Source organism: Acanthamoeba castellanii, assembly GCF_000313135.1.
Source record: "Acanthamoeba castellanii str. Neff unplaced genomic scaffold scf7180000084645, whole genome shotgun sequence".
NCBI classification, from domain to species: Eukaryota; Discosea; order Longamoebia; family Acanthamoebidae; genus Acanthamoeba; species Acanthamoeba castellanii.
In genome coordinates, this window is record NW_004457313.1 from 217646 (window position 1) to 229852 (window position 12207).

Genomic DNA, 12207 nt, shown 5'->3' on the forward strand with positions numbered 1-12207 from the left:
AGCAAAAGTGAGTAAGAACCAGAGAGGAAGAAGACGCCGAGCCAACTTCTGGGCGGATTGGGTCCTGCAACACAAGAATAGAAGAGATGACAGAACGAGAGAAGTCAGAAACGGGGAACAAACCGAAAATCGCATCGATAGATGCCAAGATCGTTTTGCTGGGGGACACCGGCGTGGGAAAAACGAGCCTCGCCCTCAGATTCGTTCAAGATGCCTTCTCATCACGCACGGCACCGACAGTTGGAGCCTCCTTCTTGACCAAAGTCCTGTACGTGCCCATCAGCGCCCCTTTTGCAGGAATTGGCCTCAATTTATTTATATTTATTGCATTTGCCAGGTTAATCTCTGATTGCAAGATCAAGCTTCGCATTTGGGATACTGCGGGTACATGTCCATCACCCTTTTCCATGCATATAATCCCTTTAATATAATTATTGCCTTCCACTCGATCCACCAAGGCCAAGAGCGTTTTCGGTCGTTGGCCCCCATGTATTACCGAGGGGCGTGTGCCGCGGTAATCGCATTCGACATCACAAGGGAGGAGAGCTTCAAAAAGATGCAGGACTGGGTGAAGGAGCTACAGATCAACCTTTCCGAGGAGATCAGTACGTTTTCCACTCTCGCATCTGCTTCTTCCCTTTCTTCTTTGGCTTCTGGTCCGCCTGCTTCTTCCATGTCGAGTTGAATGACCCATGCGCGTGTTACTTCCCTTGCGTTGCATGTCTGTGTCCAGTTTTGGTGGTGGTGGGGAACAAAGCAGACTTGGAGAAGTTCAGAAAGGTGTCCAAAGCAACAGCAGAAGACTATGCACGAAACATCGGCGCCTTGGGCTATGTGGAAGCATCGGCAAAGGTACCGTCTCCTTGGCTTCTCTCTATACAAACACCTTCTCCCTCCCTCTCTCGCTTCTTGTTGTTGTTCACGGCAAACACGTTGTGCTGTTCAATTCGTCGTTGGCGTCTGTTCGTGATCGATCATAGGCACTTACATGTGGTGTGTCGTGTCGTGTCGTGTGTGTACGATGAATGTGTGCATGGCCAGACAGGGGACGGGATTGAGGAGATATTCATGAACATTGCACACAAACTAAACGAGAAGCGTCTGGCGTCACCAGACGGTATGGACTCCTCTCGCTCCCCGTCGGGCGGACGACGGCTGGTGGACGATGGCGAGGGCGACACGGGCAGGAGATGTTGCACATAACCCTGTTAATACACATACACACTCTCCTGCTTCTACTTCTCTCTTCTACACCCACCCGTCTTGTGCTACGTAGTTTGGTGTGAAGCAAGCGAGAGTGGGAAAGTAGCTTGTTGCTCTTGCTCGCGTTTGCTGTACAAGTTGAGCGTGCTCACTCGGCGCCCGCCTTGCTGGCCATCATGCGAGCGAACTCCTCAAAGTCCACCTGGCCGTCACCGTTGGAGTCTGCACAAGTGGTGTGTGTGGTGTGAGCGTGTCGACGCGAGCGAGCAGTACGAGTTCACGTCGCAAGTGGGAGCAAGGGGTGCACCTGCTTCACGAATCATGGAATCGATCTCCTCCTCGCTCAGCTTCTCGCCCAGATTGATCATCACTTGACGCAGTTCTTGCGGCGAGATGAATCCGTTGCCATCCTTGTCGAAGACCTTGAATGCAGCCCGCAGATCGTCGTCTTCACCCTGCACCTCGCTCATTCGTCTCGCCATCATGGTGAGGAACTCGGAGAAGTCGATTTGTCCATTGCCTGGCAGAAGCGAATGGGTCAAAAAAATGAAAAATCACGTGTGCGGGCAGGGGGCCGCACCATCGGTGTCCACGCTGGCAATCATCTCGCCAAGCTCCTGCTCAGTGGGGCTGTGGCCCAGCGATTTGAGCACCGTGGAGAGCTCCTTGGCAGTCACCACGCCATCGTTATCCTTGTCGAAGAGGGTGAAAGCGTCCTTGAACTCGTTGATTTGCTCCTCTGTCAGGTTGTTCGCCATCTTCTTCTCTTTTGCGCTACTGCGAATTTGGCCCTAATTTCATTTGTTCTTCGCATTTCCTGAGCTGCTTTTCGGCAGAATGAAAATGTGCCAATAAGGATTCAAAGCTTTGATTAGAAGAGGGGGTAAAAGGGAGACCGTGCGTCGAGCCCAGCACACAGAGCGCAAGAAGATGGAAGTAGAGCATACGACGACGCCGGCAGGGCAGGATGTTATACAGGCGGAGGGAGGCGAGGCAAAGGAGATGGTCAACTTCACCCTTAACTTCAAGAAGGAGAAGTACGAGATCTCGTGGCCTTGGGATGACAAGATTGGCAATTTGCGAGCGCACATCACCCAGTTGACGGGCGTGCCCATCCCTCTGCAGAAGCTCATGGTCAAGGGTACTCTACACTCGCACCTGTGCACGAAAGATTGAGCCTCATACTTGGTGCATCCCCAGGTGCCGTAAAAGATGACAGCGCTACTCTGCGATCGGTTGGCATCACGCAGGGTGCCAAGGTGATGCTTATTGGCAGCACCATCAGCGACGTCATGAAGGTGAATCTGACCCCCGACCAAGCGTCCACCGTGGTTGCCGAAGGTACCACCTCTTATTATTCCCCCCCCCCCATGCACATGCCGCCCGTACGAACATATCGCTAAGAGCCCCTTTTTTGTGTGCCAATGCAGAGGAAACTAAGTCCACCGAACCCTTGTGCGAACAAACTAAGCACAAGAAGATCATTGAGAAGGGTCTGCCAGACAACGTGCTCAGGGGAGTCAAGGGTAGAAATGTACGCTGTGCTATGCGCCTGCCATCTTTCGTTGTGTAAAGGTATGGCTCATACCTCGCGTTCACCAGGACCCGCTGCCCTCCACACCGCTGGTGGGAGTGCTAAACAACAGAGGCACGAACGTGCGCTTGACGTTCAAGGTATGCACTGTACTCGCCTCTGTCGCTGCAGCAAATGCGCTCAACACACAGACGCATGCACAACAATACCGGCTGCTTGTCTGCTTACACGCCATGCCTGTGGCAGATTTGGTCGCAAGAGTTGTGGATTTCTTCCAAGACGAGCACGCAGCAGATCCCCTTCCCGCAGATCCGTGACGTGACCTCGGAGCCCATCAAGGGACACGAAGAGTATCACATCGTGGTAAGTTGGCTCTCTCGGCTCTCGCATCCACCCAGTTCTCTTTGATGGCTTTAGCAAGCTCAACGCATTGGCTCTTTTCGAAACACAGAGTCTTCAGCTTGGGCAGACCAACACCGAGCACACGAAGTACTACCTCTACTGGGTACCCGCGCAGTACACCAAGGCCATCAGGAACTCGGTGCTGGGGACCTTCGATTGATCTCGACCAGTGCTTTGCAGCCAACACGCCCGCACCATCCCAAAAGGCATTCTGAAACTTTTTGAAATTTGGTGAAATCGTTTGGTTTTTGGATTAAAAATGGGCTCGGTCTGCATTTTTTCCTTTGTCGTCGGCCGCTGTTTTGAGGAGATGGAGCAGGGCAAGAAGAGCAGCACAATGGCGGCGGCCATCCCGATCCCCTCGAACTTCGGCAATGTCAGCAATCCCGTTCCGGCCGACTTCTTGGCCTCCCCGACGTCCTCGCCCTACACGTCGCCCTCGACCTCTCCCGTGGTTTCTTCTTCGTTCGGCTCCTTCACCGGCGCATCTCCGTTCTCGATGTCGCCTCCGCTTCTCTCGAATCCGCCGGCCCACTTCGGCAATGGTCTCGGGCTCGGAGTCGGTCAGGGGCTGGAGGGGAGCAATCCTGCTCTCTGGTACCCCTGCGTCGTCTGTACCCAGCGCTTCCCGACGCCCCAGCCCCTGCTCGAGCACATGGGCATTTTCCACCATCTGATTATCTCCGATCTTCACCAAATCGCCGAACTGCATACGTACGTGCGGCCCCCTCTTCGCTCCCGGCACCAATCTCTCCCACGATTTCTTCCAAATTTTCCAATTCACATCTGATAGAGGAGATTTGCTTTTAATTAATCTCTGCACTCTTGTTGCGCGTGTAGGTACTTGGAGTATTGGCACAAGAAGCTTTCCGTGGAGCCGCTGGCGCAGTATGCGACGACCATCAACACCCGCATGACCGAAAATGGTGACCTCCCCTCCTAAAGCCGCACGCACAGCTGCTCGTCGCGTTCGTGTTTTCCTCCTCTTTACCAACATTCCCCCTGCCTTAGGCGTAGCCGACGCGCAGCCCTACTACCTGCTCTCCGACATCCTGCCGGAGGACAAGCAACTGCGCACCAAGCTTCAGACCAACCGGCTGGTATCCTGCTCGTCCTTCTCAACTCAAGTCTTCAGCATTGTGTGCCATCTGGTGCTGATAGAGCCCTTTCCTCCTCCTCCTCCTCCTCGTTTCCGATGTTCAACAGAACAAGATGCTGGAGCTGCAGACCAAGGAGCGCTCTGAGATCTTCAAGCGGAGGTGTCTGTTCTGCAACAAGATGTGGTACAAGAGGTACGGATCAGCGCTGGCCCGTAAGTTTGCACAACAAAAGTCAAAATGTTGAAAAAACAAGCTCCTCTTCTTCTCTTCTCGTCCATCAGGGATGACCTCTTCCAGCACATGTTTGCCGAGCACCACTTCAACATCGGACGACCGGACAACCTCGTCAACATCCAGGAGCTGTTGGACATCCTCCAGCAGAAGATCGACGCGTACGAACACCACCACACCACATCACACCACACCACACCACACACCACACCGACCTACAGTCAACTGCAGTTACTGACACGACGCTGGCTTCTCTTTCGCTCGTCTTCTTCTTCTTAACAGCATCAAGTGCATCTACTGCGAGAAGACGTTCAAGAACCACGCTGTTCTCAAGAAGCACATGAGGAAGAAGAAGCACTTCAAGATCAACTCCAAGGACACCGCCTACGATCGCTTCTACATGATCAACTACCTGGAGCCCGGCAAGGACTGGAAGGCCCTGGAGAAGGAGAAGGACGACGACGAAGACACCGCCTCCATGGGCACCATGACCTCCGCCTCGGAAAGCGAGGTCGATGAAACGTACGTGGTCTACTTTTCTTCATAGATTATGTTATCATTGGGACCGAAAGAGGTGGTCGTGTGCGGCCCAGCCTCACACGGGTGCGTGTTTCATTCCGGGCACAGCTGGGACGATTGGGTGGAGGACGTGCCGAACGACACGGACTGCCTCTTCTGCGACCGCGTCCTCTCGTCGCCTCCGATCTGTATGGACCACATGGCCAGCGAGCACGGCTTTGACTTCCGGGCTCTCAAGAAGGAGTGGTGTACGTGCTCCTTTCCACACACCACACACGACACACACACACACGACACACACACAATAGAGCAGAAGAAATGACGTTGGTTCTGTGTTATGCAGCGCTGGACTTCTATGACAGCGTGAAGCTGGTCAACTACATCCGTCGCCAGGTCGAGGAGAAGGCGTGCGTCAAGTGCGGCGAGAAGCAGGGATCCAGCAAGGACCTCCTCGACCACATGCAGAAGGAGAACCACTTTGCGCCCACCAGGGATGCCGAGTTCTGGAAGAACCCACAGTACGTACCCACCACCACCACCTCACCACCTCACTAGACGCCGTCTCGCCTTTGTCTGCTGCGGCTCACACGGTTGGCCCTGCCTGATGATGCCTGCAGGTACTTGATTCCGGCCAAGGAGAACGATGCGTTCCTGCAGGGTCTGGACGACGGCCTCGAGGACGAGGATGATGACGAAGACGATGACGAGATGTTCCAGCAGCAGCAGCACCGCCGGCGCTTCGGCGAGCAGAGCATGGTGAACGACGTCATGGGCAAGGGCAAGACGAAGGAGGAGGACGAGGAGAAGAAGCTCGACGCCGTCGTGCGCGACCTCAGCCAGCAGAAGCTCAAGGACGACGAAAGCAAGTTCCTCGACGCTGACGAGTAAAGCAGGCCACGATGGCTCTGAGCGAGAGTTCTGCACACCACCTTCTTCTTGCCTCTCGGATACCATCATCGAACAGCTGCAAATACGAACAAGAAGAAAGAAGTTAGGCAGACTCCTTTGTTTTCTTCTTCTTCTCTTTCTTCACTTTCTTCACTTTGCTGCTCTCTTCATCTTTGTCCTTCTTCGTCTTTTCTTTCTTCTTCTTGCGCTCGCCGGCGTCCTTCGACGGAGCCACCTCCCTGCTCTTGCGCTTCTCGCTGCTGCCGCTGGCGCTCTCCTCCCTCTTCTTCCGGCTGGGCCGCTTCACCCCGAACGAGGAGAACTCGAGTGCCGGCAGGTCGTCTCGCTCGTTCTTGAACTCGCAACGGTCGATGCGCGACTTGGGCGATCCCTCCTCCTGCAACCACTTGCGCCTGCACCACCACCCCGTGGGCCGTAGTACATGTGGGTGATGAGCAGCGGACTTGACTGTTGAGGGAGTGTGGAGGAGCTCGAGGCTCGAGTGCGTACAGGGTCTGCAGTGCGGCGGGGTCGCCCTGGGCCTGGCCCACGACCGTGCCCTCGGGCGTGTTCATGACCCAACCGACCAGGCCCAGCTCTTTGGCCTTCTCCTCGGTGTGCTTTCTGGCACCAGGCACCACATCAGTTTGATGCACCACAGTGGCAGCGTGGGGGGGGGTGAGTACCTGAAGAACACGCCTGGAGGTGGGCACAGCGAAGAGAGTGCCAGAGTCAGTGCGTGAGCGACAGCAGGGCTGCTGCACTACTATGCAGGGAACGAACCTTGCACCTTGCCGAACACCTCGAAGTCGAATCCAGAGTGCACCATCTTCGTCTTGTGCGCAAAAAATAAATGAATAAATGAAGAAACGAATAAACAAAAAGGATTAAAAATGGACATTTTATTAACCGGAGCTCGGCCGTCTTCTGCATCCAGGGCGGCTTGCAGTCTTTACTGGAGGGGAGAGAAGTCGGTGGGCGTCAGGATGCGCGAGTCCATGGTTTGGATCAGAGGGTGCGTCAGCTCCACGATCTCAGACCTGGCCAGCCACAACGCAACACACACCCCACACACGACCAACAAAGCGTAAATAAGGGTGACGGGGCAAAGCAACCGCCAAAGACTAGAGAGGGGGGGGGACGAGTGGGGTTCCGTTACCAGCCGGGCTCGTCCCAGACAGCTTCACGCAGCTGCCTCCTCTGGTCCATGTCGTCGTAGCGCCTGCATCGTTTTGCGATAGGCCCGATAAGTCAGGCGCAACGGAAAAGGGGGGCAAAATGGGGCGTACCAGAGGTGGTGGACGGTGTTGAGGTGGCCGATCTCGGTGTACCAGGCGGCGACGGGCTGGACGTACTTGGATCGGTGCTTGAGGCCCTGCTCCCAGTAGTCGCCCCAGACCCAAACGGCGCCGGGGATCAGGCGGTACGTCCTGCATTTGCGTGCGGTCGCGTTTGTGGTGAGTGTGATGGTCGTAAGGGTCGCAACGGCGAGGAAACATGTGTGGAATGATGGGGTGGGGACCTGAGCTCATAGATGCCGCCCTTGGTCTGGGAATAGTTGAGGGGCCAGAAGGGGAACTGGAGGATGATCGAATACTTCTGGTGCTGCAGCATGGGCTTCACCGTCCTGCGGGTCGAGCCGAGATCGATTAGCGCGTGTCATGTGTGTGTGTGTGTGTGTACGTGTCGTGTCGTGTCGTACTTGGTGTACTCCTCCCAGGCGGGGTTGTTGGCGAGGTTCTCGGTGGCCTGCTCGCGGTGCTTGTAGCTCTCCCACTGCCAGATTTGCATCACCTCGTTGGTGCACTCGCCCAGCGTCACATTGAAGTAGCCGATCAGCTTGGCGCCTGCACCCACACCATTACACGCCCATGACGCGAGTGAGTCGTGTGCATGTTCAACTACGTTGCGCGTTTGTGGTTGTGCAGTGGGGGGGAGGGCACCTTCTTTGGTCTTGTGGGCCAGGGCCTTCTCGGACACCTGCACGAACTCTTTGAGGTGGCCAGGGTTGATGGTGAGCACCCTGAGCTCATGCACGTGCGGGTCCTCAACAGGCTGCACGCCAATTACACCCAATTAACGACGATTAACGACAATCCATTGAAGTGAGTAAAATCCATTTCGAGAAGGCAACAGTTGTGCTGGCTTGACAAGAAAGAACAAAGGGGTTGGTACCGTGGTGGTGGCCTCAGTCTTCTTGGAGGTGACGATGGAGTGGCGCGCGTTGGTGAGGGATTGCCAGATGGCCTGCGAGGGGGGCGTGGCCGAGGCAAAAGAGCGCGAGGCAGACGCCATCAGTGGGCTACCACGCCCCAGCGCAATCGAACTGGTTCTTCTCATAATCTCTAAAGCCAGCTGTTGCAAGATCAATGGATGAATGGTTGTTGGTGGCCGTCACAGAAACCGAAAAAGTTGTTTTTTCATTTTTCGTTTCTGATTATTGGTTGGTCATCAATTTATTTATATTTCTTTTTTACATCACCGGGTCGCGCGAGACGAACAGCAGAGGTGAAGGGGAAGTCCCCTTGTCACGTGTTCATCTTTCGTTGCTTGTGTACGTTGGGGCGAAGTTGGTTCAAGGAAGGTCAGTGAGCGACTTCTTTGGCGGCAAGTTTTCGTACTGCACGACCTTCTTGCCCTCGGCCGTCTTGACCTGCTTGCCCCCGGCTGAGCTCGTCACGTTCCTGTCCGACCAAGTGGCCGCCTTGCGCGTCGCACAAGATGACGTCAACAACAGCCACAAGCCACAGAAAGAGCTCGCGAAGATGACCTCACCTTTTGGATCTTCTTGGCCTTGATAACGGGCTTCTCCTCGGGCTTGGCCAGGTCCTCAAACTTGTTCTTCAACGATGACGCCATCTTTCTCACTTGCTGCTGTCCTGCGCTCTCTCTCTTGGCTTTTTTGTTTTCGTGTGCCGGTTGCTCCAATCCTGGTCTCGCGACACGGCTGTAAATTTTATTTGTGGCTTTTTATTTATTTTATTTTATTTTAAGTTCACGATAGCCAATGCCGAGGTCTGGGGTTGTGACGCTTCTGGTTGTGGTGGCGGTGCTGCTTCATGGGGTGGTGGGTCCCACCGTCGTGGTTGATGCAGCGGCTGAGGTCTCGAGTGGGCCGGTAGACCCGCTCGTGGGGAAAGTCCTGGCGGCGATGCAGGCCGAGCAGGTGCAGCGCTCGCTGCCCTTTCAACCGTTTCCGCTCCAGTGGAGGGTCGACCAGGGCCTCTACCGCTCCGAAATTCACCTCAACTTCGTCGGTCAAGGTAGTGCTCCCCACCTCCCCGGCCTTCGTTCTTTTCGTCTTCGTATTCGTCTTCATTTCAGTTTTTTTACATTTTTGTTGGTGCGCACCACGAGGTTGGTGGGAGGACGAGTCGAACACGCTGCTTCGGCGCAACTTTGCGATCCCCGATTCCAATATGTTCGTGACCACCTTCATCCTGTCCGCCCTGCTCGAGGTACATTCACCCACCCACCCACATTGTGAGACGGTACCTCAGTTCAACCTTTTAAACCATCATCCATTGTCGTGTGCTATGACCACCCGCGTGAACCAGGCGGCATCGTTGGACGCCATCGAGTTGGCGCCCGATGACCAGTCGTTCCACCTGGCCCTCGATGCCGTGCTGTCGTTCAAGGACAAGAACCGACCCGCCGGTACCATCACACACACGCCTCTCACACACACGCTCGTCGTAGCCACTTGACCGCCTCTGCTCAGCTCCGATCTGACCCCTAAACGGCCGCTTTTGCGCCGCTGGCTGCAGGCGTGCCCGTCTATTCGTTCTGGCCGCAGGAGAAGATCAACGGCACCTGGGCCGCCAACCCGGTGAACCTCGTCGCCCCCTCCCAGTACTACGGTAAAGCCCCCCCCCCGGAGCCCAATGCCGGTGAGACCCTCTCTTTTCTTGTTGTCGGCTCTGACAGTCGTGCTTCTTCCGTAGATTCTCTGACCGAGTTCGTTGCCGAGATCTTCAAATCGGTGGGCCTCGAAGGCTTTTACGAGGAGTGCGTCTCGTGCCCGCCTCACGTTTCCTTCCGATCATGCCATGACCAATTGCAATGCTGTGTGTCGTGCGTGTCGTGTCGTGTTGCGTGCGTGCGGTGTGCTGCAGGATCGAATTTGCGGCTGTGGTGCTGGAGGGCTATATCAAGGCCTACCACATTCCGGCCGACCTGGACGACTCCTCCGTCAACATGGCCCTGGGCGGCATGCTCGCCGCGCAGCGCGACAAGTTCCCGCAGGCCTACGCCAAGTGGGAGGCCGTCAACTCCAACGTCACCGGCCTCTTCGAGCTCATCAACAAGGTCCGTACCTAATGGCGTACCACCAATTCCCCTCGCGCGCACATGCACTCACGCGAGCGATGATTGTCACACACCGTATCGCCAGTACGCGTATCGGCCCTTCGTGTCGAATGGACAGTTCACGGACCTGATCGACCCTCGCTCGTACTACTTCATGCACCCGTTCCTGGCCCAGCTCTCGCAGCCCTCCCTCGCGCTCGGCTGCACTTGGCTCATGGTACCGCGCCGTATTTTTCTCTGTCACCGTCGCGCCCGAGCGAGACTTCATTCTCCTTCGTTCTTCTTCGTTCTTTTTTTTTGCGATCTGACGCTCGGAGTGATGGGTCGGCGACACAGGACCTGGTGGGCGACAACAAGACGTCGGGCGTCGTGGGCATGCCGTTCCACGTCAACAACGTCGACATGACGGTCATCTCCAACTTCCTGTATGGCACCTCGCAGGCGGTGCTCGAGGAACTCAACGGCGGGGCCGCGAAGCAGTACTTCATCAGCCACCCCGACTTCCAGCAGGTTTACGAAAACTCGGCCCAGGCCATAAGGTTTGGCGCGCCTCTGCACCTCCGCATGCGCACCACCGCACACGCACGCACACGCACCACCGCACACGCGCATTCAGCTAAACACTGCTGTCTCGGGAATCCAGTTGGGCGATTGAAACGGGCGCTGCGGCGGCCCGGCCTGACATCTCGCTGCTCTACTACCCGTCGATCTACGACTTTTTGTGGATGGCCGCCCGCACGGCGCGCTACCTCAACGCCAAAGGAAGCGCCACGGTGCGAATCGTGAGCGTGTGCGTGCGTGCGGGCGTGTGCGAATGGAAGAAGCTCACACAGTTCACGGGGGTGTTTCCCAGAATGCCATTCCCACTCTGGCGAGGGCGAAGGACCGACTGACGGCGGCGTTGAAGGACGCGGGCACGCAGCAGATTCTGGCCTCTGCCCACTACGACTCCGTCGGCGCCTACTGGTACGCACCAGTTCGACCGGTCGCTCCTCGCCTCTCGGGCTGACTCTAGCGAGTCTCGCTAATCACACTGCCTTTCGTTGCGAAACATGAACAGGGACGACTTCCTCGGTGACTACGGCCAAGTGGAGCGCGGAGAGGACCGCCTCTTCAGCACCGCGCTCGCCATCAACATGCTCATCGACGTGTGGAGCGTGCCCTCCACGTACGCTCTTGCTCCGCGGCCAGTCCGCTCGTTTTACATCGACTGCAGGTGGTGTGTTCTCATAGTTTATGGTTGCGGGCGCGCCCACGTCTTGGGGGGGGCAGTAACGGCTCCGGCTGCAAGCTGCAATGGGCCAGGGATGTGCCGGAGACTATCGCGCCGCTGGTGAGCGGCGGCATTGCCTATCTGCGTCGGTACCTGCTCTCCGGCGAATTCGAGCTCGGCAACGCCTTCTTCTCGGGGTCCATGAAGGTTTGCGTCGCACACATGCACACGCACGCACGCACACACGAACACACGCACGCACAATCGCACAATCGCACACGCACACGCCTGATGTGGAGTCTGTGTGTCATCAGGGAGACACCACAGCGCCATGGAGCTACCCGGCCACCTACTCCCATCTCCGGTGCGTTCACAGCCCAGCACGCGTGCTCACACACGGTGTGCGCCAACTCACTTACGTCGTGCGCTGGTTCCTCAGGAACGGGACGGCGCTCGACCCGATCACTGGCGCGTTGCCCGACGACGCCCAGGACTGGTTCAACCTGGTGTACGGCATGAAGGGCGTGGTGCCGGACAGCACCTACCGGAAGATGACTGACCTCAAGTGGTGGGGCAATTCGACCCCGAAGCAGTTCTTGGGTACGCTTGGCACTCTCCTCGTGTCGTGTCGTGCGTCGTGTGGTGTTGTGAAGCTCACGTGTTCTGTGTTGCTCCGATTTCTGAAGGTTTCAACGCCCCCGGCTCGGCGTGGCCGTACTGGTCGTCACCCGCGATGACCTACGCCATGTCGCTCATCGCCCTGGCCAACTTCCAAGCCCTCCAGCAGTGCCCCATCTCCTGACCCAAGC

General features: G+C 56.5%; 7 protein-coding genes across 7 annotated transcripts; 4 read left to right on the forward strand and 3 right to left on the reverse strand.

The window, feature by feature from the left end:
• Positions 1-86: 86 nt before the first annotated feature.
• ACA1_091860 (Rasrelated protein Rab5, putative) lies at positions 87-1203 on the forward strand (the record flags this gene model as incomplete). Its single annotated transcript, XM_004334641.1, has 5 exons — positions 87-268; positions 338-384; positions 459-605; positions 734-852; positions 1042-1203. The coding sequence occupies 5 exons, from the start codon at positions 87-89 to the stop codon at positions 1201-1203; spliced, it is 657 nt and encodes a 218-aa protein (XP_004334689.1).
• Positions 1204-1351: 148 nt separating this feature from the next.
• Positions 1352-1961, reverse strand: ACA1_091870 (calmodulin, putative; the record flags this gene model as incomplete). The annotated part of the gene is made up of 3 exons (XM_004334642.1): positions 1352-1425; positions 1511-1723; positions 1784-1961. The coding sequence occupies 3 exons, from the start codon at positions 1959-1961 to the stop codon at positions 1352-1354; spliced, it is 465 nt and encodes a 154-aa protein (XP_004334690.1).
• A 172-nt stretch (positions 1962-2133) lies between these two features.
• ACA1_091880 (uncharacterized protein) lies at positions 2134-3299 on the forward strand (the record flags this gene model as incomplete). Its single annotated transcript, XM_004334643.1, has 6 exons — positions 2134-2344; positions 2404-2544; positions 2634-2737; positions 2806-2877; positions 2984-3100; positions 3189-3299. 6 exons carry the CDS (start codon positions 2134-2136, stop codon positions 3297-3299), a joined length of 756 nt encoding a protein of 251 aa, XP_004334691.1.
• A 150-nt stretch (positions 3300-3449) lies between these two features.
• On the forward strand, positions 3450-5877 carry ACA1_091890 (zinc finger, c2h2 type domain containing protein; the record flags this gene model as incomplete). The annotated part of the gene is made up of 9 exons (XM_004334644.1): positions 3450-3853; positions 3980-4065; positions 4151-4239; positions 4346-4431; positions 4521-4631; positions 4753-4992; positions 5098-5237; positions 5333-5507; positions 5607-5877. The coding sequence occupies 9 exons, from the start codon at positions 3450-3452 to the stop codon at positions 5875-5877; spliced, it is 1602 nt and encodes a 533-aa protein (XP_004334692.1).
• Positions 5878-5980: 103 nt separating this feature from the next.
• Positions 5981-6706, reverse strand: ACA1_091900 (acylphosphatase; the record flags this gene model as incomplete). The annotated part of the gene is made up of 4 exons (XM_004334645.1): positions 5981-6290; positions 6388-6501; positions 6564-6576; positions 6661-6706. 4 exons carry the CDS (start codon positions 6704-6706, stop codon positions 5981-5983), a joined length of 483 nt encoding a protein of 160 aa, XP_004334693.1.
• Positions 6707-6829: 123 nt separating this feature from the next.
• On the reverse strand, positions 6830-8736 carry ACA1_091910 (NIPSNAP family protein; the record flags this gene model as incomplete). The annotated part of the gene is made up of 9 exons (XM_004334646.1): positions 6830-6917; positions 7037-7099; positions 7167-7307; positions 7400-7504; positions 7580-7724; positions 7821-7932; positions 8053-8124; positions 8504-8581; positions 8653-8736. The coding sequence occupies 9 exons, from the start codon at positions 8734-8736 to the stop codon at positions 6830-6832; spliced, it is 888 nt and encodes a 295-aa protein (XP_004334694.1).
• A 292-nt stretch (positions 8737-9028) lies between these two features.
• Positions 9029-12200, forward strand: ACA1_091920 (uncharacterized protein; the record flags this gene model as incomplete). The annotated part of the gene is made up of 15 exons (XM_004334647.1): positions 9029-9140; positions 9235-9335; positions 9435-9534; positions 9645-9706; positions 9836-9894; positions 9993-10185; positions 10304-10402; positions 10522-10724; positions 10829-10958; positions 11039-11151; positions 11246-11353; positions 11458-11605; positions 11713-11762; positions 11838-11998; positions 12085-12200. The coding sequence occupies 15 exons, from the start codon at positions 9029-9031 to the stop codon at positions 12198-12200; spliced, it is 1755 nt and encodes a 584-aa protein (XP_004334695.1).
• Between the last annotated feature and the right edge of the window lie 7 nt (positions 12201-12207).